This window comes from Phocoena phocoena, chromosome 7 (assembly GCF_963924675.1).
Source record: "Phocoena phocoena chromosome 7, mPhoPho1.1, whole genome shotgun sequence".
NCBI classification, from domain to species: Eukaryota; Metazoa; Chordata; class Mammalia; order Artiodactyla; family Phocoenidae; genus Phocoena; species Phocoena phocoena.
Window position 1 is genome coordinate 84,699,255 of NC_089225.1, and position 25,102 is coordinate 84,724,356.

The 25,102-nt window shown below is 37.9% G+C and overlaps 1 protein-coding gene across 4 annotated transcripts in view; it reads left to right on the plus strand.

Annotated features, from left to right (window-relative positions):
- PARD3B (par-3 family cell polarity regulator beta) overlaps positions 1–25,102 on the plus strand; it is a 1,043,826-nt gene that overhangs the window by 801,212 nt on the left and 217,512 nt on the right. For all 4 annotated transcript variants that reach the window (XM_065880246.1, XM_065880249.1, XM_065880248.1 and 1 more), the window contains one exon: positions 9,941–10,051. In XM_065880246.1, the coding sequence (XP_065736318.1) occupies positions 9,941–10,051 (111 nt within the window). The remainder of the gene's footprint in view (positions 1–9,940; positions 10,052–25,102) is intronic.

Consider the following 25,102-nt stretch of genomic DNA (forward strand, 5'->3'; position numbering starts at 1 on the left):
ATTAAGAATCAATATAATAACTCTTTTCTATTGTTTAAGGCTCTCTTACCAGCTCTACTGTGCATTAATTATTTTGCTTCTTTTGTATTTGTACAATAAATGCTTGACAAAAAAAACCACCTAATTTAAGATTTTTATGGCACAATGAAAAAGTTTCCCACCCCCAGGGGGAAAAAAAAATCTGTGATGTTCTCACTGTCTTTTTTTCAGGGAAAATTTTATATATTAAAAAGAAGAAGAAGAAGAATGTGAAAAGAAAAAAAAAAAGCCCTAGTTATACTTTATGTGACACGCAGAAGGTTTAGAATATAGAGAACATGAAGAAACATTACATGAGCTATAGAGAGATAAAGCTGTGTGTTCTTCATTTTAAATTCCAGATAAATATGATTTCAGCTTTGATCCTACATGGACTAATTCTTTTGTCACTCCACTAATTAATTCAGTATGCTAGAGAAAAGATGCTAATTTGAGCATCAAAGAAGTGATAATTTTTTTTTGTTTAATCAGAGTTATAAAGATAAGTTTCACTCCCATTAGACTAGGTCTGGAGCTCAATCATTTTATTCTTGTTTAGTGTAGATGAATTCCAGAGAAATCGTGCCCTATTTCTCTTAGCTTCTGAAGATGGAGCAGTAACATCCTGGATTCCCTTTAAAATGGTCCTTTGCATAATCACTGTGCCAAACAAACAAAAAAAACAAAAACAAAAGCCAAACCAAACAAACACAAAGGGCACAGCCATTTCTTAATACTCTTGTCCTTTTGTTCTTCTTTCCACATGATGAGTTAGGCACCATCATCTGTTCTTTCTGATAATGGACTTTATACGGAGTACACGTATGTTAATTTGTGCCATTGGAATAAGTTGTATTTGACATTTTATTAAAGACTCTAAATGAGACCTGTTTCCACAGAGCTTTTAGTTAGCCCTCCCTGGGTTTCTTTTCATTGACATGAGTCAGTGTTTCCCCTCCCAGGCAGCTTGCTGAAATGCTCCCACCTGCCAGTGAATGGACGGCAGAGATGTTTCCCGTGGGGGAAGATTTCCTTCTGCAGGATGAGACTGTGGTCAGTCTGGAGTAAGCCGTGACAGGTTGACCTCGGGAAGGCCACGGGGGCTGGGGAACTGCCTGCAGTTCGTAGAAAAAAAGTTTGGGCACAAAGTGTGACTTGGTCTCAGAACACTCTTTCCTTTACTAGTTTTTGGGTTTCTGGGGCAAAGGAGATAGAGAAAAGGAAGGAAGGAGGATAAAGGGGATGCTCTGGGCACCCAGATGAGAAGAAATTATCTGGCTGCTGGCCGAAGTCTGAATTCCCCATGTGGTCTCTTCGGATCAGTATTAGGGTTTTATGCAGGTCATCAGTTGCACTCAAGCAGCCTTCAGAGACACTTAAAGATCCACTTAAAAGTAATAAAAATAAAAAGGAAGAAGCCACATATTCTGCTGCTTTGAAATAAGTAAACATTTAATGAAAAGAAAAACCTTTCTGACTATTAAGAAAACGTAAAAATGCAAAAAGATCTATTTCTTTAATGCTCCCGTTAAATATATTTCCCAGAAATCAGAAGCATTTAAGTCTGAATCACCATGGCTCTTGCCTACAATGTCTTAAAGCCAGTGAGCGCGTAGCGCGTATGAAAGCAATTATTCAAAGTTCACTGTGCTCCTGAAGAGTATTTCGTCTTCTGGAAAGCAGAGGGATGGAATAACTTAAAACCCAGTGTAGTAGTGACAGTTAATAAGCTTTTTATAGTCCCTGTGTGGATCTGAAAATCATACCTTATTAGTATCTTTATCTTTCTCACTCACTCATTCACGCTTGTTTTCATTTAAGTTTAATTTCTGGCCTCTTTTTCATATTTTTTTCCTTTTTTTCTAACCAAGTGCTGCTTTAATAATCTCAGAGTCGAGTTTTCACTTACTAGAAAAATGTTCAGCAAAAGTAACTGTCCAGTGGTTCTTAACTGGTTCTTACAAGTCCGTCTTCCAGAGGCCCTTTTTGCTTGTTTGTTTATTTTTAGGAAGATGGGTTATTGGTGATGTGCATTTTGCTTTACTTTCTGGACCTTCTAGAATTATTTTTAATGTATTTGGTGTTTTCAAATCCATTGTGTTTCCTAGCTCCTCTGTCTGGGAAAGCAAATTAGTTCAAGGATTCCCAGCAGCTGAACTGAGCCAGAGAGCTGCGTAAGACTCTACCCAGCAGATGTTTTATCCACTTAGGCAGAAATCCTAGAATGCTACAGGACCTCCCTGCTTTTCAATCCTAAAAACAAACATCAACACATCTGAGATCTGAAGATTCCTTGCTTTGGAGTGAAGGGGAGTCATGATCACCAATTTAGGAATCACATCCTGGGAATGAGGAAAGTAGCTATTTAAGGGGAGGGGGTGGGAAGGTTGACCTCAAAGGAAGTAGTAGATAAAGATATCAGTGGGGTTACACATGTTTGTTGTTTTCATATAGCTTGTCTTCATCTTGGAAACATATAAACACACCCAAAATCAGTGTCTAAATAGTATGCCAGAAATTAAAATTTTACTTGGAAATCTTATTTTTAGGGTTTCAACTCCTTGATCCAGTTAGAGTTAACAAGAAAGATTTTTAAAACTGAGTTTTCCTTCAGTTACTGAAACATGAAACCACTCAGTTTCTACTTGCGAACACCTCCTATGAAGCAAGTCCCTACCTCCTTTTGCAAGCCATGAGGTGGACCTAGAGTTTAAAATACAACCCTCTGTTGGGGAAAGCATACTGAGTTTTAGAGCATTCCACCTCCCTCCTGAAAAGTCACAGGCATTAACCATGGCAATAATGCATACTGTGGAAGGCTAAAAATAAAATAAGAATAGTTTTTCTTTCTTCATCAAGATTGATTTACAACAAACACAAATCTGTACATTCTTCTATCAATATTAACATAAAAGTCGGCAACGCCCTTAGGTACCAAAAAAAGGGAGGGGGGAGGGGAAGAAACTCTCTAATTGGTCAATTTTCACTGGATTTTTATCAGATTCATTAACTCTTAGGTATGATGGGCACCATCTGAGGTAAACAAGTAAAGACATTTGTGACATACATTTTAGAAGCAATAGCTGAAGTGCCCAAAACCATGTGAGATTGCGATACACTGAAGTTAATTACGTCAGCATGTGCATATGCTAATTCAGAACCCAATTTGGAATATATCAGACAGCAGAAACCTTTTATGGGTGAATTTCAGAATAAACTATGGAAACATAGTCAAAGGTCTATGAATTTCTCTGCCCCCATATTTTGCTTGAGCTCTTTCAGGCTGTATAATTTATACAATGATAAGACAGTATCATGTGTAGTTTAAAAGTGAACTAGTTACAGGGAGAATAAACCATTATCCAAGTCCAGAAAATATTATGACTGTGAGGTCTGTGCATTTTCACATCTGACTTCATTCCATAGATTTCTGTGTTTAATATTATTAAGTGGGTCTTGTCGCCTTTTCCAAATGCATCAATGACACCCAAAGATATTTCCTAATTGTAGAAGGAGAAATACATTATGTTTCAAACTTTCAGCTCTCCTTGGATTCGTAGCTCACCACTAATTTGGAATAAGAGTGTCTGAACTTCTCCTTGCCTGACTTTTTTAGTCCCCCTAAGTCATTGCTTTCATACAGTCTGTGCTAAGAGGAAGAGTAATTGCTAATAATTACATAAACTGCCCAATGGGATCAAGGAGGAAAACCGTAGACAGATACTACTTAGCAGAATTAAGAAGTGAATTAAATGAGAGACTAGATGTGGAAAAAGCTAGAGATAGAGCTACATATTTTCAATTTGAATTGTGTGTCAGGATGCCTGGGAATCTGGGAAGGATTTGAAAGTCATCATTACCTAGAAAGTTCAAGGAAAGAAATAGAAACAAGAAAATATTTGCTGAGAAATTAGGGAATAAATACTAAGAATTATATTAATATCTTTCTTGTATAGAAAACAATAGGATGCTAGAACCCTGTTTAATTAATTGGATTGAAGAGTTAGAGATCTTCCTAGCAATTGATGTTATTAATGGTTAAATTCCATGTGCCTAACCCATATGATATGTAGTGGCTGCTCAGTAAATGACGGAATGAATGAATCAATGTACCATTATTAAATTCTGCTTCCCCAGATAGCTGTTTAGGGCTTCCCTACATAGGCAAAATAGGAACACGGGCGAGGCCTGTTTCTGGTATTTTTCTGTAACTCTTTCTGAGGTTCTTTTCCACCTTGGATATTCTATTTACTTTGATTTCTTCATTTATAATGAGATTACCAAGAAATCTCATTTTATGGATAGGAATCATTTCTCTTATACATGAGGCATCATATTAACTGATAAATTAATTACCCAGGAACTCCTCCACTTCCCCTTTATCAGTTCTATAAACAAATTAGTTTCCTCTCCTAGCTGTTTTATCCTTGTTCTCCCTTTTCCATCTGGATTTCCCGAAGACACACTAAAATAACTGTGCATAGAAGTGAACTTTTGATGCCTCTGCATTGACCCATCACATCCAAATCACTGTCTTCTCTTCTCAGCAGCCATGGATCACCCAAGCCGCCATCACCTTTCACCCACACTCCTGTAGCCCTCCCCAGCCAATTTCCTGCTTTTATGTGCTACATTTTTACTTCAGCAACCAGGATGGTCCTATGAAGTATACATCACATTGTATCACTTCTGCTTAAAATGACTTGGTTTCTCCACTACCAAGTCTTTAAATCTACCAGTTTCCTTACTAGCTTCTCTGTTCCTTGAATCACTAAGAAATGACCTATTGTTATTCTTAGACTAAACTCTAAGTATCTCTCAGATCTATACTCCATGGACCTTACCCTTCTTTCCATCTGAATCCTGTGCAAGGATCCCCTCTGCTCTCCTCGTTTCAGATACTGGCCTTCCTTCACTGCTTGGGATTCACCAGTCACCAGGCACTTCATGCCCTCTGCATGTCCACTTTCCTTCACCCACAAGGCTTATCTTCCATCTGTGCTTGTCTGGAATCTCTCACCCTTATCCTCTCAGTTTAAATGTCATTTTCTTCATTAAAGACTCCCCAACCAATCAATTTCCTGTTATCATCTCTCCTGACTCCCTACATAGCACTTTTCACAACTTACAATTACATAGTCACACTTGATTGGTGACTATCTCTGTTAGAATGTAGCTTTTATGAAGATAGGTTCTGGTTTTGTATCCCAATACAATACCAACCTACATCCAGTGCTTATGGCAATGTCTGACACAGAATACATGCCTAATAAATATTCTTTAAAACAAATGCATGAATGAAAGAAGAAAGAAGAAAGCAAGCAAGCAAGCTAGTCTTCCATGAAGCTGTTTCATATAATGTCTCTGTAAAAAGGAACAGGGAGGAGATAAGGGGATATATGTATACGTATAGCTGATTCACTTTGTTATACAGCAGCAGCTAACACACCATAAAACAATTATAGTGCTATAAAGATGTTAAAAAATAAATAAATAAAAATAAAGTGTTTTGGTAAAAAAAAAAACAGGAACAGGTGTTTTAAGCAAACTTATAATTCATGAAAATCTAAATTTACATAAAGTGTATGTTGAAAGGTGATTTTTCCACTTTACAGAAAGATCCATCATAAGATTCTTTAAACAGGCTTTCCAGGTACATGGAAAGTACGACTTCATTGATTAAAACCATATGTTTGCACAGAATTCTTCAGGAAAATATCTTTTATATAAAGCAAGGTTGACCTATAAGCAATTTCCTTAAGGCATCTAGCCCAGAATGGCCAACTCTCAAATTTCCTAGGTAATAGATAATGGGAGGCCTGGAATGCAGTAGATATTTGAAACCCTAGAATGCAAAGCAGTAATTTCAGCCATTTAAGTCTGCATGACTTTTCTCACAAAAATAGCTAGTGGGGAGAGGAATCAATGTATTTGAATCTCCCCAGCTCCTCTCTCTGTATGTCAGTGAAGGTAAGAATGGCTGTGAAATGACCCCCAAAGAGGCTGCCATGAAAGAAGAACACAGGCTTGTAAAATTCACTAGACTGATGCTTTCCTCCCAACTCCCCCCCCCCACCACTACCACCACTGATAATTAAGTTGTCTCATTGCAAAACTGGAAAAAGAATTCAGTGTTTTAATAAATAAAAGGCAATTAACTTCTCTGAGGTTCAATTTCCTCATCTTAACAATGTGGGAGCCCTTTTGAAGATTATTGTCTTATAATTCTATTCTTGAACCTACCCAAACTTTACAAAATAAGGTAATTGGTGGCTGCTCTCTGTCTAATGAAATAAATTTCACAGCTATTTCTGCCCTTCTTACTGGAAACTTTAATAAATGATCATTAACTTTAAATCAAAACATAATATTTATAGAACTGGTTGAATGGACTATTATTGATGGTTCCTGCTTAGAAGAAAATGCTTGGCAAAATTTACTTACAACTAACCTTTTCTTTATCAGACATATCCCACTCTAATGGAAGAATAGTAAGCTATTCTCAAACTGCAGTACAAGTGAAATATTTTAGCTGCAGGAAGGAAAAAACAATACGTTGGTTGTGGTCATAAAGATCAAGGTCGACTAGGGTATAGGTTAGTTTTACCCTTCAAAAATCAGACTGCTTTCATTCAGAAAATCTAAAACCTCCAAATTTACAAGAAAATATTTGAGACATGGAGAAAAAACAAGCCTAAAATCTGTAGAGATCATGGCAACAATTTTGCCTTCATCTGCTTCCTGAGGCATTATTTTACCCTCACTCCCCACAATTCTGATTTTTCTTTGTTTCAGTATTATTATATTTAGTGACATTTTGAGGGAAAATTATTTTTCTAAGTCGTGTACTAAAGTATTCTCGCATAAAGGAATTTATAGTAATAATGTTGATCCCTAAGACTCTTCTGCGTGGGTCTGAAAAGCTAAAGAATGTATTCATGGAAACACATTATTTAGATATCTCCTGCTTTGTAGGTTAAAGCGAGATCTTGAATATATTAACAAATCTGAATTATTTGAAAGTTAGTGTTCTCATATTTTTTTTTTTACTTTTTTTTTTTTTTTTTTGCGGTACGCGGGCCTCTCACTGTCGTGGCCTCTCCCGTTGCGGAGCACAGGCTCCGGACGCGCAGGCTCAATGGCCATGGCTCAGGGGCCCAGCCACTCCACGGCATGTGGGATCTTCCCGGACCGGGGCACGAACCCGTGTCCCCTGCATCGGCAGGCAGACTCTCAACCACTGCGCCACCAGGGAAGCCCTGTTCTCATATTTTGTCTGTATTTTTCTCTCTTTCCTATTTACTTCTATGAATGGGATCAGTTCATTTCTTCAGTGAGAAAAAGGAATAGATTCAGAAAAGGAGGCAGGAAAAAGGAAGAAAACAAACAAACAAAAAGAAAGGCTGGGGATGATGGAGTTAAAGCTGATGGTTGATCAACTGAGATCGCCAAACTAGACTGGATACAGCAAAAGGACTGAAGTAGGTGCAGAGGCAGGTGGAGAGATGGCAATGGGGAGAGAGGAAGTTCATGAAAGAGACTTTGCTAATTGAAATTATAATGGAAAAATATGCAGAAGAGTCAAGGCTGGGAGAGGCTTCTGAGGAAAGCAAGATGCACTCTGTACTAGGCTAACACCAAGACTATGGGTGTCGCAGCGCCATCTTCCATGTGTGATACTCAGAGCTGCCACTTGGCCAATAATCTCCACTTTGGGTTGAAATGCAATCCAGAGAGAGACAAATATGTACCCATTTTTATGAAATTCTGATGAAGACAGGAATTTCTTACAAGTTTATAATTCAGGTCCTCGTGTGAGGAGATTCTGGGTCACTGTGTGTTGGGAGGCTAGGGGAGAGGGATGGGAGCAGGGGAAGGGGGCAGTCAACAGCACATGTGTAATTTGAAAAATGTCCTCAGGTTGGATAGATGGAAGGATGGATGGATACATAGATACATACAAAGAATCATAGATAGAATGAGTAAGCTAAAGGTATAAACACACACACACGCTTAGTTAAATTTGTAGCTATCTAATAAGAAACAAGGGACACATGGGGTTTCCTTAGATTTAAGAAGAATCTTTACCTTAACTGAAGGCTGTGCGTGACTGAGTGACTTTTATCCCTGGTTATCAACAGAGCATCAGTCATTTTATTTTTTCATGTATGTTAATACCAAGACTATGGGAGATTGCTTCCAAAGAAAATATCTATCGGTAAAAATGCCTATCATTTAAGAATATGTTCTACCAATAATTAATTGCTACTTTTTTTTTTTCATTTCTAATGTGCAGTTTCATTTTCCCAAAAGTGCTAAGGAAACACAATGTTCTTTTAAAGTGTCATAATTGCAGGGAACCCTAGTGTACTATTGTTTGGAATGCAAATTGGTGCAGCCACTATGGAAAACAATGTGGAGGTTCCTCAAAAAAAGAAAACTAGAACTATCATATAATCCAGCAATCCCACTTTTAGGTGTATATCCCAAGGAGTTGAAATTAGGATCTCGCAGAGATATCTGTACTTCTAAGTTCATTGCAACGTTATTCATGATAGCCAAGATATGGAAACAATCTAAGTGTCCATCAAGATGAATGGATAAAGAAGATGTGGTATATGTATATAATGGGATATTATTCAGCCATGACAAAGGAGGAAATTGTGCCATTTGTGACAACTTGGATGAATCTTGAAGGCATTATGCTAAGTGAAATAAGTCAGACAGAGAAACAGATAACTGTACGATGTCACTTATATGTGGAATCTAAAAAAGACAAACTCAGAAATAAGTAAAGTGGTGGTTATCAGGGGTTGGGAGGTAGGAAATGGGAAATGTTGGTCAAAGGGTACAGACTTCCAGGTATAATATTAATAAGTTTGGGAACCTAAGGTACAGCGTGATGGTTATAGCTAATAACACTGTATCATGCACTTGAATCTTGCTTAGAGTTGATCTTAAATGTTCTCACCACAAAAAAGAAATGGTAACTTCATGACAGGATGGAGGTGGCAGCTAATACTATGGTGGTGATTCTTTTCTAATTTATAAATGTATCAAATCAATACATTCTACACCTTAAATTTACACAGTGTTCGTGTGCCAATTATATCTCATTAAAGCTGGAGGAAAAAAATAAAATCACCACTGTGCCCAGTTAACCACACTTATGCCAAGCACCGAGGAGGGCTCTTAGCCCGCTGACCTCGGGCTGATTTGGGAAGCCTGCAGCTACGTGGGAGAGTGAATGTGGCCTGAAGGAAACAGTGCAGTGTAGGAGGTGACCCACGTTCTAATCCCAGTCCTGCTCTGAACTTGCTGGGTGGTCTTGGTCAAGACCCAGGGGCTCTCAGAGCTTTTGATTCTTCATTTTAAGATATGAATATTGAACTAGGTGTTCAGTAAAGTCCCTTGCAGCACTCTCACTATGCAATCCCATGAGTTTAATCTTCAATGTCAATGCCACCTGGAGCTCTGGAGGCCTATTTAGGAGGTCGGTCATTGGTTAGCTATATGGGAACAACAACCTTTCAGTTCTTTAATCTCTACTGAATTAATGGTTTGAAATTTTTGGTCTTTAATCACATGATTTTGTGCAGACTGCACAGTCAATAGGAGGAAGGAAAGAAGGAAGAGAGGAAAAGGAAGGGACTTCAGTAACTGTATTATTTTTCTGATCTCAGCATCTTATTTTAATTCCATTTTATGTGAAATGATCTTGTATTGTTTAGAATAAAGAATTACATTTTATGTGACATGATCTTGTACTGCTTAAAATAAAGAATTTTAATTCCATTTTACGTGAAATGATCTTGTATTGCTTAGAATAAAGAATTTAATGAATTCATCTCATAAATATCTTCAACTAACCACGAAAAGAGCATAATTGTCATTAACAATCATCTTCTCCATGTTTCACTAGATTTGGAAAGAAGAAAGATGATAAAGGTGGAAAGGCTGAGCAGAAAGGTCCTCTGAAGCATGGTGGCCTGAGAGAAGAGGAGCTGGAAAAAATGAAAGAAGAACGTGAGAGGTGAGTAGAAATGCTGGGCCTCTTATTTTATTTTCATGCGTGGTCTGTGTTAACTTGACTATATCATCAGTCAACTGGAGAAATCTTATTTTAAGAAGCATAAAGGTTGACTGATACAAAAGGAGAGATACCTGATATAAATGGAATCTGCTTTTTAGGGAATTTTTATTATATTTTGAGAAGAAATTAACTTCATGTTTTTATTATATCGGTACTTATAATTCCATGATGTGCTACCCCCAGTTTTGACTATATCAATGCATATGTTCCCTATGGTTTAAATAAGGAGTTTTTTGTTTTCTGGGTTTTTTTTTTAAATAAAAAGGTCATCTGGATATTGATGTTTAGAGCTATCAAATTTCCATAGTCTGTTCCTAATTTTTGTCAAGCTGTTGTATACCTTCTTAATTTTATTCTGCTAAGCCCATTTGGGTACTGTAATTTGAGAAGTACATGCCCTTCATTTTTAAAAAGCCAGTGCCTTTTATTAGGCCATCAGCAAGTTGCAAAGTGTGTTGCCCATCTGTTAAAGGGCCGGTTTCATTTACTGAAATAATGACAGTTTGCAAGGGCTGAATTCTTCTATTTGAGGAGCTTAATGTTCCATTAGGACAAGAGGTCCTTCACATATCTTTGACGTTAACTCTGGCATTTATCCCAAGTAGATGTATAAATGTCTGATTTTGAAACATGTAAGTGAATATTCATATTTCTCCTGACAGTTCTTTGCCTTCACAACCAAATGAAGCCTGGAGAAAGACTGAGATTATTACATAATTTTAAGTATTTGATGCTGACTTGATCATGTATGAAGTCAGATTTGTGCAAATTTTTCCATATTAGTGATAATAGTTCTTGTCGTTTTTAAAAAGTCAGTTCTTGAACTTATTTTAATATTCTAGCATGTGTACTAGGAAAATCATACTTCTTATTCATTGCGTTTTCTGGCACAGAGCAGGCTAAGAGTATCTAACTGTTAAGCTTTGACCCCTATCTTGTGGTCTATTCCCATTGAGAAGGCTGACTTTATCAATAGCAAGAAAAAAAACCCTATTTAGTCCTTTCTTGTTTTTGAGAGGTTGATAAGCTCAGTTCCAGGGTCAGTGGAGCAGAAAAAAAAAGAAATCAAGTGCTTTCCATTGTTGATGACTATTCACCTGTCAGAGTTGCCCCAAAGAGAAGAAAGATGAATTCTCCATCATAGCCCAAGATTCAGTAATCCTGTAATGTAAAATGTAATTCAGGCTAAGATTTTAACGCATCTATTGGCAAAGACATCTGTGCGGTGAGACCATGCCATAGGTCTTTACTGCTCCCCTAACTTCACTTTCTGAGGTACCACATTCTTGCCTCATCTTCAGGAAACTGAGCTATTTGCTAGAAAGCAGACTTCACATTTTTTGCAGCTCAACACTTGCTTGGGGTTGGGGGGTTTCCTGTTAGTAGCTAGGGAACTCTGTGCCAGCTAGAAAATTGATAACTCATAAAATAAGGTGGGTTGTCTTTAAGCAAGAGTTCATTTCCTTTCTGGTTTTGCCTTTAGGAAGCAGGTGCCTGAGGAGTTTTGTTCTTAAAAGCGGAACTGTAAACTCACCTCACCTGGTTATATGGGCTTCAGGACCAATTTTCTTAAAATATGTTTGGTCAAAATATTGAAAGAACTATACTATTAGCCTCCACTTAGGCTACTTCCTGCACGTTAACACATAAAACACATCTGATATGGGTTTCCTAGAGACAACATTGTCTCAATCATGTACAAGGGGAAAGAGTGGGAGAAGTTGATGTTATGGTTGGGTGGTATAGAATTAATGGCCAAGGATATTTCAACAGCTCAGGGACTGAAGACCATAGAGGGTGGAGTGAAGGCTGAACATTTGATATGGCCCCCAACCCTGCAGTCCCATTTCTTGGCTCTCTGTCATCCATTGGAAACAATTCACAACTCTTAAAGAACTCAGCAAATGTATCACTCTTCGTGGCCTGGCCACAGGAAGAAAAAAAATAGAATAAAATAGGAAATAGTGTATACAAGTTCACAAAGTTGTCTTTTGTTCTAATACATTTAGAATTTGTTACCTAAAGATGATTCAAGCCATCCGGTTGCTTACTTGCTTCATCCTAGTTGTCATAGATATAATAGTTTTTCATGAACATATTCCTTTTTCAAAGAGTTTAGAGCGCTTATATATAATATATACTGTATATCACTGAAGGCAGCCTGCACCAGTTTATGAAAGGTGATTATTAAGCTTTCAAGAATTCTGTGAGCTGGTTGCTAGACCGTTGGTAGCTTGAAATTGGTCATGGTGGGAGAATTTACACCACAGAAACTGGCAGATGATGGTAAATTGGGTGTTTTTTTCAAAGAGCCAGTTCACTGACACACCGCTGAGGGTCTGTACCAATTCTATTTAGTGTATAACCAGGAAGAAGTTATCAAAAATAGAGGCAAAAAAAAAATACTCATCCAAATCAAAACCCATGACTTCTTATAGATAGCTATGTTTCTCAATATGGCCCATGGGCCACCTGCATCAGAATGAATGACTTGGGGAGCTTGTTAAAAAGTGAAAATTCCTGAGTCCCACACCGGACTTGCAGAATCAGAATCTTGGAAGTTAAGAGTTCAGGAATCTGTGCTTAATAGTTACACCCAAAGTGACTCTTCAGCAGTCTGAGAATCACTGAGTTTGAGGGACAAGATTTAGCTGGAACATTAGATTAAACTCTTCTCATTCTATGAAAAATGATGTACAGATTTTTTTCCCAGGAGGATTGAATAACCCAGTATAAAAACATCGCCATCTTTCTTATATGCCCTCTCTGAAGCATCCTACCTTACTTGCACACTTTTTACAAACAAAAGAGGAACGTTTGCCAATGCTCACTCACCTAAGGGAATATGGATCTTTCCCCACCCCATCCCCTCATGTGCACAAAACTTACAAAGATGATAAGTTTATTAAGAAATTTTTGGAAACATAAAAAGTGTAAAGAAGATTATTAAAATCATGCATAATTCTACCATAATTTCATAACCACTATTAATATTTTTATGATATTTTTACTATATTTTTTTTGTTTGAAAACTTGGTATTCATACTGCATATACTTACTGTTTTCACAGAATTCCCATTATATTGTGAGCATTTCCCCATGTCATTTATGTTTTGAAATTATGTCATTTTGGTGACTAATATTCTGTGAGATCAATATATCATAATTCATTTATCTTCTGTTGTCTTCAAATGTATAGTCTATTTCCATTTTTCACTGTTCCAGATAATACCTTGATGAGCATCCAAATACAGAAGTCCTTATAATTACCTCTTAAATCGTATAATTTGAATGTCAATTCCTTGTAACTGTTTTACTCGAGGGTTAATCTAACCTCAACTCTAAATTTTAGGGTTATATCATTCCTCTCATTATTTTTCTTATGATTTCCATATCTTGTTTTAATTTGCCTATGTATCTAACTCCAGATAGGGAATTGTTTTGGTGATGTAAATGAATATTTTATTCATAGCTATAGTTATGGAAAGGCCAAAAAAGCCACAACTGGTGGATTGAGTTATTAGATTAGATTGGAGGAATGCAGAGTCTAGAACAGAGATGCTTCGTTCTTCGTGGGGTGGGGGGAGGCATGGAGGATGGAAATTTGCTCCCCAAGGAACATTTAGCTATATCTGGAGACATTTTTGTTTGTCAGAGCTTTGGAGGGGGTGTGGGGAGTGAGTTGCCACCACTGTGTACTGGGTAGAGGCCAGGGATATGGCTACACATCCTACAATGCATAAGATAGTCCCCGTCCTCAAACAATGAGTTATCCAACTCAAACTGTCAATGATGTGGAGACTGAAAATCCCTGTTCTAATCTGTGGACTTCGCAAAGGGTAGGGGTACTACCTCCTGGACATTAGAATTGTATTTTCTCATGATATCCTGTGGCCATTGCAGAGAGATAGACACCAGATCTTGTAACCCTAGAAGGATTATTAGCTAATTGAGAAACTGTACGCAAAGATTGCTAATGAATATTCCATCAATATAGGCTCGCAAGAAAAAGTTTTCCTCAAAAATTTATTTTTAACGCTGGCCTGCTGAGCATTGGGATCAGTGATGGTGCCCATTGATCAGATTTTGAATTCCAAGAAGCTGCAGGGGTTGACCGTGTGTCTGATGACAGAATCATCTGGAACAATGGACTGAATCAAACATAAGGGAGCTTAATAGGAAGAAATGTAAAGTCTTGCTTTTAGGTCCCAAAAGGAACTGTACAAGCACAGGATGTGGAAGGTTTGACTTAATACCAAATATATGAAAAATTTGCCTGATGGTTTTAGTTGAGGGTAAGCTTAGCGTGAGTCAACATGGGGATGTGCCTGCCAGAAACTTAATCCAGTCCTAGGCTACAGAAGTTCATGTACAAAAGTGAAGGAAGAAACAATAATTTCTATTTTATACTGCTCAGATCACACCTGAAACACCCTAAGCCTGTCTCACACACAGAAAATGGCAGCACTAAATCCATGTCTCCTGAAAAATATGGAAGGACCTGGGAATGCATAGCCTGCAGAGTTAAGACTTAGTTGATGTCACATGATTAAAGAACATTACGTAGAAGAGGAATTAGACGTATTTTATAGCATCCATTCGCTTTCCATTTTCTCTCTACTTATTCATCCATTCATTTATTTTCTTGAAGATTCTAAAAAGGAATTATTTTAAGAGAGGCAGCCTTGGGCTTCCCTCGTGGCACGGTGGTTGAGAGTCCGCCTGCCGATGCAGGGGACACGGGTTCGTGCCCCGGTCCGGGAAGATCCCACATGCCGCGGAGCGCCTGGGCCCGTGAGCCATGGCCGCTGAGCCTGCGCATACGGAGCCTGTGCTCCGCAACGGGAGAGGCCACAACAGTGAGAGGTCCGCATACCGCAAAAAAAAAAAAAAAGAGAGAGGTAGCCTTCAGCTTGATTGAGGGGAAAGCATCCTGACAAATTAGAGTGTCTCATGCAGTGGTGAGTGTATTGACACTGGAAATGTCTAATAAGAAGCTGATGATTACCCTGAGAAAGCATGAGTGCAACAGGAAAGGATTGGACTAGCATCAGTTTCATAAACTTCAGTCACTGATATATTATCTTCATTGGTTTATTTATATCTATATATCTTCAATTAAATAAAAAGTTATATAATGCAAAACCATGTAAATTAATATAATTAAATTCATCGAGCCACACACCGTCGGAAATCATCTTGTGTGCCATTAATGCTGCATGTGTCCTTAGATGATCGCTGTGGTCTCTCCCAGATCTTAGGGTCTGAGAAATATATAAATATCTGAGTATAGAGGCATTTACTTTAAACTCGTTAGAGTGGCCTTTCTTGAACTGGCTATGGCACTGATTCATGGTAGCATATGCAGTATTATTTGAATGTATAAGCCCAAGTTTCTTGCTCATAATTGCGTGTTAGGATTTTCTTAGTCTCATATTTGATTTCCTGAGCTGATCATGTGTCCCCTCCTAAAACGAGTCAAACAGTCCATGGCAGTGAAGCTCTGTTTTAAACAAACTCATCGTTTTGTTCACACTCCAGTGAAACTGGCCATAATAAAACATTAGTTCCAAACACTTATATCCATTGCTAGAAGGATGAATCCAATATTATGTTCAAAGATTATTTCTCCTAGAATTCTTTGTCAAGCTAAATTAAATTAGCATTTTCCAAATATTCAGATTATGTAAATTAGTATGGTGAGCCAAAAGCAAGGTATGGTCTTAACGAGTCAGTAAACCATGTACTTTTACTGCTGTGGTTTAGTATTAAGACTTTAAAATTGTAACCTTCTGCAAAGTGTGCAACTAACCAGATCCTAGGACCTATAAAGTACCTAACAATATGCATGTTGTACTTGTATTGTTAATACCGTCTCAAAAGTCAGGTGGAGATTGGTTACAGATAAATACGTTCCCCTCGTTTATTTAAGATTATTGCACTGAGGGAGAAAATCTCCATTGACCAAAGGCTGTCTTCCATTAAAGTCCCGTATTACTGATTCTGAATTAAATTTTAAAAAATGAAACTTCTTACTAAAATTGGGGGGGGCGGAGTTTAATAACATATGAGTTTGCACTCTAAGATCTTCTATTACTCTTATACCATATCAGAGTTTATTTTGCAAGGGAGCTCATTTACCGTGTTAATGAAACATTGTTTTTGTAGATCTTATTAGAATCTTAGAATCAATGAGGAGTTGAGGGGGGAAAGTGGTAACCTCTCTGGCTTCAGCATTGAGAAGTATGAAAACATACGGCTCTCGTTTTCAACAACTGGCCTGAACGGAATGCCTAAGTGAGAGTGAAGCTGAGATTTAGGCAAGTTAATCGGTTTCAGTGTCTGCACTCAAGCTTCTTAGTTTTCTTTCCTTTAGGAAGCCTTCCAAGAACTGCGGAGGCTTCTCCCTTGCCTTATCAGCTGAGCTGCTTGTGGCCTGTTCCCTTAGTTTAAATCAATACATGTGTTTTTGATATTTGGCAAACCAAGATTTAATTATGCAGCTGCAAGTTCCCCACATAAACGAAATGCATCTCAGAGATATAAAAACATTCAGAAACCATTTAGAGTTTGAGAATACAAGTGGGTGAAAATCTATTCCCAACCTCTCAGCATTTTATTTAATTATGGGAGATTTTTATGTTACTGGAAATTGAAATGAGAACCAGAATAAGGCTAGAGTTTATCCAACATTTGTGCACACTGAAAAATGAGGATGCTTATTGTATTCTAAGAAAGAAAAGGAAAGTATATTCTGAATTAGTATTTTATGCTGTAACCTACATAAGTATCACACCCCTAAATACATAGAGCAACAAATGAATTGATAGGATTTTGTCATTATTATATCCTAAAAAGAGTGCATATTTTATTAAAGGAACCAGAAGGTTGATTTCTTTAATTTGCCAAAAGAATCTCTATAATTAATTATTTATTGAACTTAAACTTTGGCACTATTTAAACTGTTGAAAACACCCATGTTTTGGCATGATTACATACAAATGATTAATTCAGCATGGTTTGACTCCTCTCTCAATATCCCTGTCTTTTGCAGTAGAATTTGCTAGGTCCTGTGGTATGGGCAAAATAAAATGTTGGAATGATTCCCAGTTTTAATAGTCCCAATTTATTATTACCACTGAACCCTGATCAGATCATGGACTGGATTAGATCCCAGTTTTTCAAAATGCCCCAATTTATGGCTCCCTTAGAATCCTGATAAAAATGTATAAGGCTTTGGTTGGCTAAAAGAGATCCAGTTAATTACTTTTAGATTCTTATTAGATCATCACTGCATGGAAGTTATGAAAAATATTACTAGACGGCATTTCTCAGGACTAGGTCATGTTCTCATTTTATGCTTACAGAAAGAAGCTACCAGATTTCTGTCTTTGATAGTGCTAACCATCTCAGTAAATGAAAAGAGATTTGCCGTATCCCAGTAATTACTATTGATGCTTGTATTAGGGTAAGGGTAGCCTTTTCCCCTAGAATAAGAATTAAAAACAGAGAGAGAGAGAGAGAAAGAGAAAGGGTCAGCACGAGCTAGCACAAACACAGGGCATGGTGGCCACACACCCACCACCCCTCTCCCAAGGTGTATCTCTTATTTAGAGAAATGAGGGCGTGAAATACAGGGGGATGCAGGTGGTTTTAATAGCTGTACATTTTTTTGATCTTCATAACACCTATCTTCCCAGAAATGCTTGTGGTCACCAGCAAAATATGGCACATGTCTATATTCCTAGAGACAAGAGATGGGAACACCTACATCCTCATGCCATGCCAGCATTTTTTACGAGCCAAAATCCTTTTATGCGACTTGAGTCAATGTTAGAAGTGCTGTATTAGCAACTACTTGTCAGCCGAGCTGGATTAATACATAAAATGAATCATTTGATTGGCATGCTTTCCAGCAGTCGTTTAGACAAACTTCTAAGATCAAAGTACACCAGCTCTTTAAAAAAGCGTTTTAAAAGAATACTCTTATATTCAAATACCCTAGAGTGACATATTATATTATTGTACTCAATTGTAGTGCTACAATTACATTCTGAAATACATTCTAAAAAGGAATTTACTAAACTACCTACAGTGATCCCACAGAAATGTTCAGAATATCTAACCCGAGAAAAACTTGGAAAGAAGTTCTAAATTCTGTTGGTCTGCATATTTGGTTTTAATATACACACAAAAAAATATATTCAATATAATCACCAAACTTTGGTAATACACTGGATTTTTTGCCGGTCAGATAACAGATATATTTGGTTCAATGAGGTTACAGATGGCAGAGGCACAATTTGAGAACATTTTCTGTGAAAGTTTTGGGTAGCTGTAACTAGGTAGAAGGACTTTGGTGACTAGAACTTAGAAATGAGAGTTCAGTACCCATTTTATCAATTGTTTTCATACCTTTGGATAAACAACTTTTGAGGATGTATCCCTCTTTTTATTACCATGAAATGAAATGGCAATAATAATTCTTTAAGGCCTAACATTTTATTTGGATAAAATGCTTTATAACTAAGTTCCTTCAAAGACGAAAATTTCAGTAAATAAAAGTTAAGAGAATCCAGAATATTTACTGTGGACTAGTTTGGAGCCGGGCAGTGTACAAATAAACTTAATTTGCTAAAAGTGCTCTAAAAATGTGGACAAATCAAACTTCTATAAATCAAATAATATTTTCTAGAATTTCTAAAGTATCTCATCTTCATTTCTCATTTGGACATATGCTACGCTGTATCCTGCTTTAGAAAACTTCCATGACTATACACCCACTCAGGAGGCCAAGATTAGTTACTGTTCCTAGAGGTTGGCAAAATCTGCGAGTTGAAAGGATACTCAACCTGTTGTCTTCCAGATCTGCTTTGTTTTCCCCTCATACTCTTTATATAGAAATTCTAACCTAGACATGTGATTTATAAACACCAAACTTTGAACGTGCTTTTTCCAAATTGCCTTGGCAGTTTTTTATATTAGTGGTTTTCAACTGGGAGTGGTTTTCCCCCCAAAGGGCATTTGACAATGTCTAAAGACATTTTTAGCTGTCACACTAAGGGAGAGGTGCTCCTGGAACCTAGTAGGTAGAGAGCAAGGATGTTTCTCACCATCCTACAATGCAGAGGACAAGCCCCTACAAGAAAGAATTACCCAGCCCAAAATGTCAGTTGACAAATGCCAAGGTTGACAAGCCCTGTTTTGGATAAATAGATAATTAGATTAAATAGATATAGGTATAGATAGAGATAGAAATATGCTATGGATATTCAGTACATCTGCGATTGGGCCCGAGGATACGTATTTTAAAACTATTTCCCAGGTGTTGCTTATAGCTATGTTTAGGGCCAACTGGCCTGGGTGGTGGCCCAGGGGGAGGCACGTGGCCAAGCAGGAAGATTGCAAAACCCAGGCGTAGGTCAGACCCGTATTAAAGACTTGACTCTCCATGAGCACTCTGTCAAGCTACTAAACTGCCTCAGACCTCTGTGTTCTCATCTGTTACATGAGACGTCTGGCCTTCAGACTTTTGTGAAAAGTTTTATTTATGAAACAAGCACCTGGTTCACTCTAGGTGCTCAGTGTTATTCTCTGGCCAGCTCTGGGGATTAAAGACCCCAGGTGATCCGTTTAGTATCATTTGGGAGCCCAGAATGCTCTGAGACACACCATCTGTGAAAGTTGCTGAGTCGGATACGGTCATGATGAAGAAGGCCAACTTGAACACAGACTTTGCCCAGCCGGGAGTCATGCCAGATACTCCCATGCAAGAAGCGTCTTCTCGTTTCTTATTGATCACCAGTTGGAAGTTGCTCCTCAAGCACAGTGAGCTAGGCACAAGATGGCAGCACGGTAGCCGGCCAGGGGCGTTTGCAGTGCTGGCTGCAACCAGTGTTTGAAAGCCATGGAAGCAAATTCAGGGAGGAGGGGTACAAATAGCATGGGTGACTGCCAGCCTCTCAAGTTCATGCGGTATGTGATTGCAGAAAACACTTGTAACCACAGTCATTAAATTCACGACATCTCACGTTTGCACTTCTGTTAAATGTATTACATTAAAGGAGGATAACTCTGGTCTGCTGATATTTCAAATTCAGTCTTTGGTGGAAAGGGAATGAGAGTGTCCTTTTCTTCCGTTTGCTGTCTCCCACCCACCTGTCCTTGCTCTGTAGTTTAATTACTTAATGACTTTGCAGTGCATCTGAATTGACTTCAGATTGATGGCCAAAGGAACCTGACCCCTTTCCCAGGCCCAAACTCCAGCCGCCTTCTGCTCTGTGCCCTTTGTTTGATTTTAGTATTGAAAGTTAAGAAGGTTGAAGTGGTTTGGGCTACGGCACAAAAGTCTGCTTTTCTAGAGGTCACTTAAAAGGGATTTTGTTTGTTTGTTTAACAATAGTAACAATTGGCTGTTTAGATGGAAGCTGTGAGTATTCAGGTTCTTGGATGAACTTAACAAATAAATAATAATTTGTGAAATCATGATTTCTTGAAGCAGAGATTGCTAAATATAGCAGGGTGGAGAAGAATGGATCAGTAATAATAGCTTTGATCAAAGTCATTCCTCTCTCCGAACTTTTTTTTTTGCGGTACATGGGCCTCTCACTGTTGTGGCCTCTCCCGTTGCGGAGCACAGGCTCCGGGTGCGCAGGCTCAGCGGCCATGGCTCACGGGCCCAGCCGCTCCGCGGCATGTGGGATCTTCCCGGACCGGGGCACGAACCCGCATCCCCTGCATCAGCAGGCGGACTCCCAACCACTGCGCCACCAGGGAAGCCCTCTCTCCGAACTTTCAATGGCTCTCTCGTCTACTGTGTACAGTACAAACTCCTTGGCCTAATGTACCTGACTATAGCCTAGCTTTCTTATCATAATTTCCACTCCTGCCCAATGTGACCTGTGTACTTAGCCAACCTGGAATGGTCACTCTTTTTGAAACTACTATAGCGCTTTCCAATCTCTGTGCCATCCCTAATAGCATTTCCTTTGCCTGGAACACCCTCGTCCTGCCTCAGTTGGTCCGAATCAATGAAAATTCATTGAAACCCCACTTCTTCCATTATACCTTCCCAAACTACCTAAGTTGGAAGAAAATTCTTCCACTGAGTCACTTGGGTCAAGTTACTTAATTTTGCTAAGCTTCATTTTCTTTAACTACAAAAGGCGTAGATAACCATCGTAACATCATAATATCATCGTGGGGACTAATTGAGACACTGAAGTGAAACATTCAGAATAGTGCCAGGCATAGAGATGTTCAATAAATGGCGAACTTACCTTTTTTTCTTAGAGACCGTATTTATTTGGAAGAGAATGAGCATTAATATCTAATAGTGTTGGATTTGAAGCCTGACTTCTGTGCACCAGCTGTGCGATTGTGCACACTTTGATGAAACCTTCTGAGCCTCAGCTCACTCATTTGGAAAATTTTTTGGAAGGAGAAATAATACCTAGCCTTCGGAGTTCCTGTGAAATTTACATAAGATGAAACGCTTAAAGCATCTAGAGCAGTGCTTGGCACAGGATAGATACACATTGTTATTACTGTTATTTTGCTGCATTGAATTGTAGATGTCTGTGATTACAAACATGCCTTCTCTCCATTACTAGCTTGTAATTTCCTTAAGGCGAGGACCACATCATAATTATATGTTTCTCTCAGCATCTAACACATTACGTTTCACAGAGTAGGTACTTAGTACACAGTTGTTGAATGATGGATGAATGAATGAAGGAACAAATGTAAAGCTGCACTGATTCTAATTTTATTTTTCCTGGGAATAATTGCTAGAATGGAATCAAGAGGCAGAATAGGCTATATCAATGGTGGACAAAGCCATAGAGTTTAGAAAAGTAAGTCTTTCCCCTGGGCTATGAAATGGTATCCAGAAGCATGAGATCATTTGTAACTGGTAGTAGAACAGTGAAGATGGTCATTGACACATAGTGACCAGCCCATCAGGACTATCGACACCTGTTTCCCTGTCACCAAACCAGATCCTGAGAGACAAGACCTTAAAGAGAATGAAATTCATCCCTTTCACAAACAAATGGAAATGTTATGGGCCTAAAGAGGTTTTTTTTAATTTTTTTAAGTGGGCTTTTGCCCCCATTCTCTTCCATTGGCTTAAATTTAACCAGCTGAAACTTTTAAGTACCATTCATCTCAACCTTTTAAAAGGAAAAATTTGCCTTTACAGGGAAAACTGAATTTGATTGTATAGATGAGACACACTGTCCTTGGCTTATTCTCCGTCAAAGGAGGATCTTTTTTTTTGTACTGCATGTTGAGACAATTCAATCAGAATTCACAGTGCAGATTATATTTCAGGGGGCAAGCATAAAAACTGTGATGGAAATGGAGAATCAGGAAAAATAGCGACAGCCATTTGTAATATACCAGATGCCATATAGCTACTCTCTCAGGGAGGCAATATTACTAAAATCCTAGTCTGCAATTAGGAGTCCACATTACCATTAAATTAGAGTCTTTGTCTTATAAGATAATTCCTTATTATACACTCTCCTGCAGTTTCATGTCTTTGCTTCTTGCCTAGATCCTAATCCTCTTGAGGCATAGATTATAACTTCTGCTTGTTTCGTTTCCTTACGTCTCAGTAAAGAGAAGATATTTAGTAGAGTCCTGGTTAACTTAAAAGTATAAAATAATATCAGATTTAAAATAAGTTATTTATGTAATTTTAAAAATGGATAAACTTCTAGTAATGCATGGGAAAAACAATAACGTGTCTTCAAATATTTTGCCTAAAGTTCTTGCCTATTTTTGAAACAACAGTGCTCTGTTTAAAATTTATTTTGATTATAATAGTAAGCACCAGTTTTAAAAAAAACATATGAGTGGAAAAGGAGTTGCTTGGACAAATCATTTTAAAAAAATAATAGTGAACTCGATTATTGACAGTATCAACAGCTAATTAAAAATTCTATTAGTGAAGATGTAAAAGGTGGCACATTTCCAATTCAGATATTCCAGGCACTTAAAGATATTTTCAGATCACATAATGTGTCTTTGCAAAAATATAAAGTTTTAGCTGAACGAGCATCAAAGGATATTTTAGTGGGTTGACTTAGTTTAAGAAAAAAAATCACCAAGTCAAGAAAATGCAGTATAATTCATATGTTTTTAATCTTGTTATAGTGGATGTAATAAGAAAGCCAAAAGAGGATAATTTACTAGCTGGACTTTTAAATTTCAGAGCTGCATTTTGTAACAGTCACATAAATGCATATTAAAAAAAATTCTGCAATGACTATTAAATATTCCACTTTGGAAAAAACAAGATCGTAGTTTTAACAAATGGTTCAGTATTACAGTTGGCTGCTTTGGACATTATTAAACCCAAATTGAATATGTTCCTATATTTTTTTTACACAGCAGATTAAAAACTAGCTGTAGTAATTTTTCTAGTTTTTATCAATCAATCCTATTCCCAATAATGATGCATTTACCTCGCCAATTTCAAAGGATGGACAAGTAAGGCCTGACAAAGAAACGTATTAAATGAAACCAGAACATTTTACAAAGTGTTAAGAAATGGACTGTCAATTCTTGAAGAAGCCTAATTCTTTTTACCAGCAAACAAAAATCCAGTGCCAAGAAAACTGACGTTATGCTAAAATATTCCCTGCCTCAAATACGTATGTGACTTAAGATAAAAGTGAATGCCTCATATTAATGACCAATTCATATCATCAAGTGAAAACTATTCAGAGGAAATAAATGGACTCAAGCTAGTCGTGCAACCTTCATTGATCAATCTGAAATAACCTCCTGCAGATATCAGTTACCAGTAGTGGTTCACACTACTGTAGCTTACATAAGCTTGGCTCTGCTTAAGTTCAAAGAAAAAAAATTTTTTTAAGTTACATAATAAACCAATATGGTGTGTGAACCAAGATGGAAATTTAAGTTACCGAAGATATACTTAGAGGTTTTGCTTCGGACCAGAAAAGAGGAACACATTTTACTAACAGCATGCCAACTAAAGAGGGGAAATTGAGGGAGATCTCCAAATATCACAAATTAAAAGCAAAATGGGTAGTACGGTTTTACAAGTTTTCTGGAGCATTTGAAAACATACAAAACTGTGTAGACATGTTTATGATTCTATTTACACATTCATTTTTACATTGCTTTATAATCAGATAACATAGAAAGGAATTTTTTCATCTAAAGGAATATGAGAAGCAGTGTTGGGCATAGACTAGCTCAGAAGGGCTTACGTTTTATTTTATTCCTTTGTGGTATCTGAGGGCATCTTTCTGGTATTAAGAGAGCTTAGATAGCTGAGCTAAGATGTTTCCTGTCTGTGGGAACATCTATAATTGTGTGTGTGTGTGTGTGATTGATAGTTACATAGACAGGGAACTCGTATATAGGTTTCATAGTGCCCCACTAGGGTGGTGTACCTCTCAGCCCTGTCTTGAGCATTTACTAATCATTACTTGGCAGATTGGAAAAGTAGCAGTTTTCAGGTTTAAATGAATTATTGCACAGCATCAGTTTATGTACTGAATGAAAGGATAGCCATGAAGAGGGCAGGAGGGCTGCTTGGATGCAGGGGCAGGTGTTGAAAAGAAAATGAGAAAAATGTCGCTCGGGGGAATGGAACACCTTCTGGGAAAAGTAACAGTCTCACCTCCACACTTCATCCCTGAAATGCTGCTGAGGGCCTGGGCCTGCAGGTGAGAGCGCACCACACAGGGAGGTTCATTAATTTTGTTCAGTGCAGACAGCTGGTTGGCTCAATAGTTAAGGCAATGTGCTAATAAGGTTAATATTATAAAAACTACACCTCTTTATGAACCATTGATGTATTAAATATCTCAGTTAAGCACCCATCATTGTCCAAGTACTGTAATAGGGTCTAAGGACTCAGAGATTAATTTATTTTTTTTGCAGTACGCGGGCCTCTCACTGTTGTGGCCTCTCCCGTTGCGGAGCACAGGCTCCGGACGCGCAGGCTCA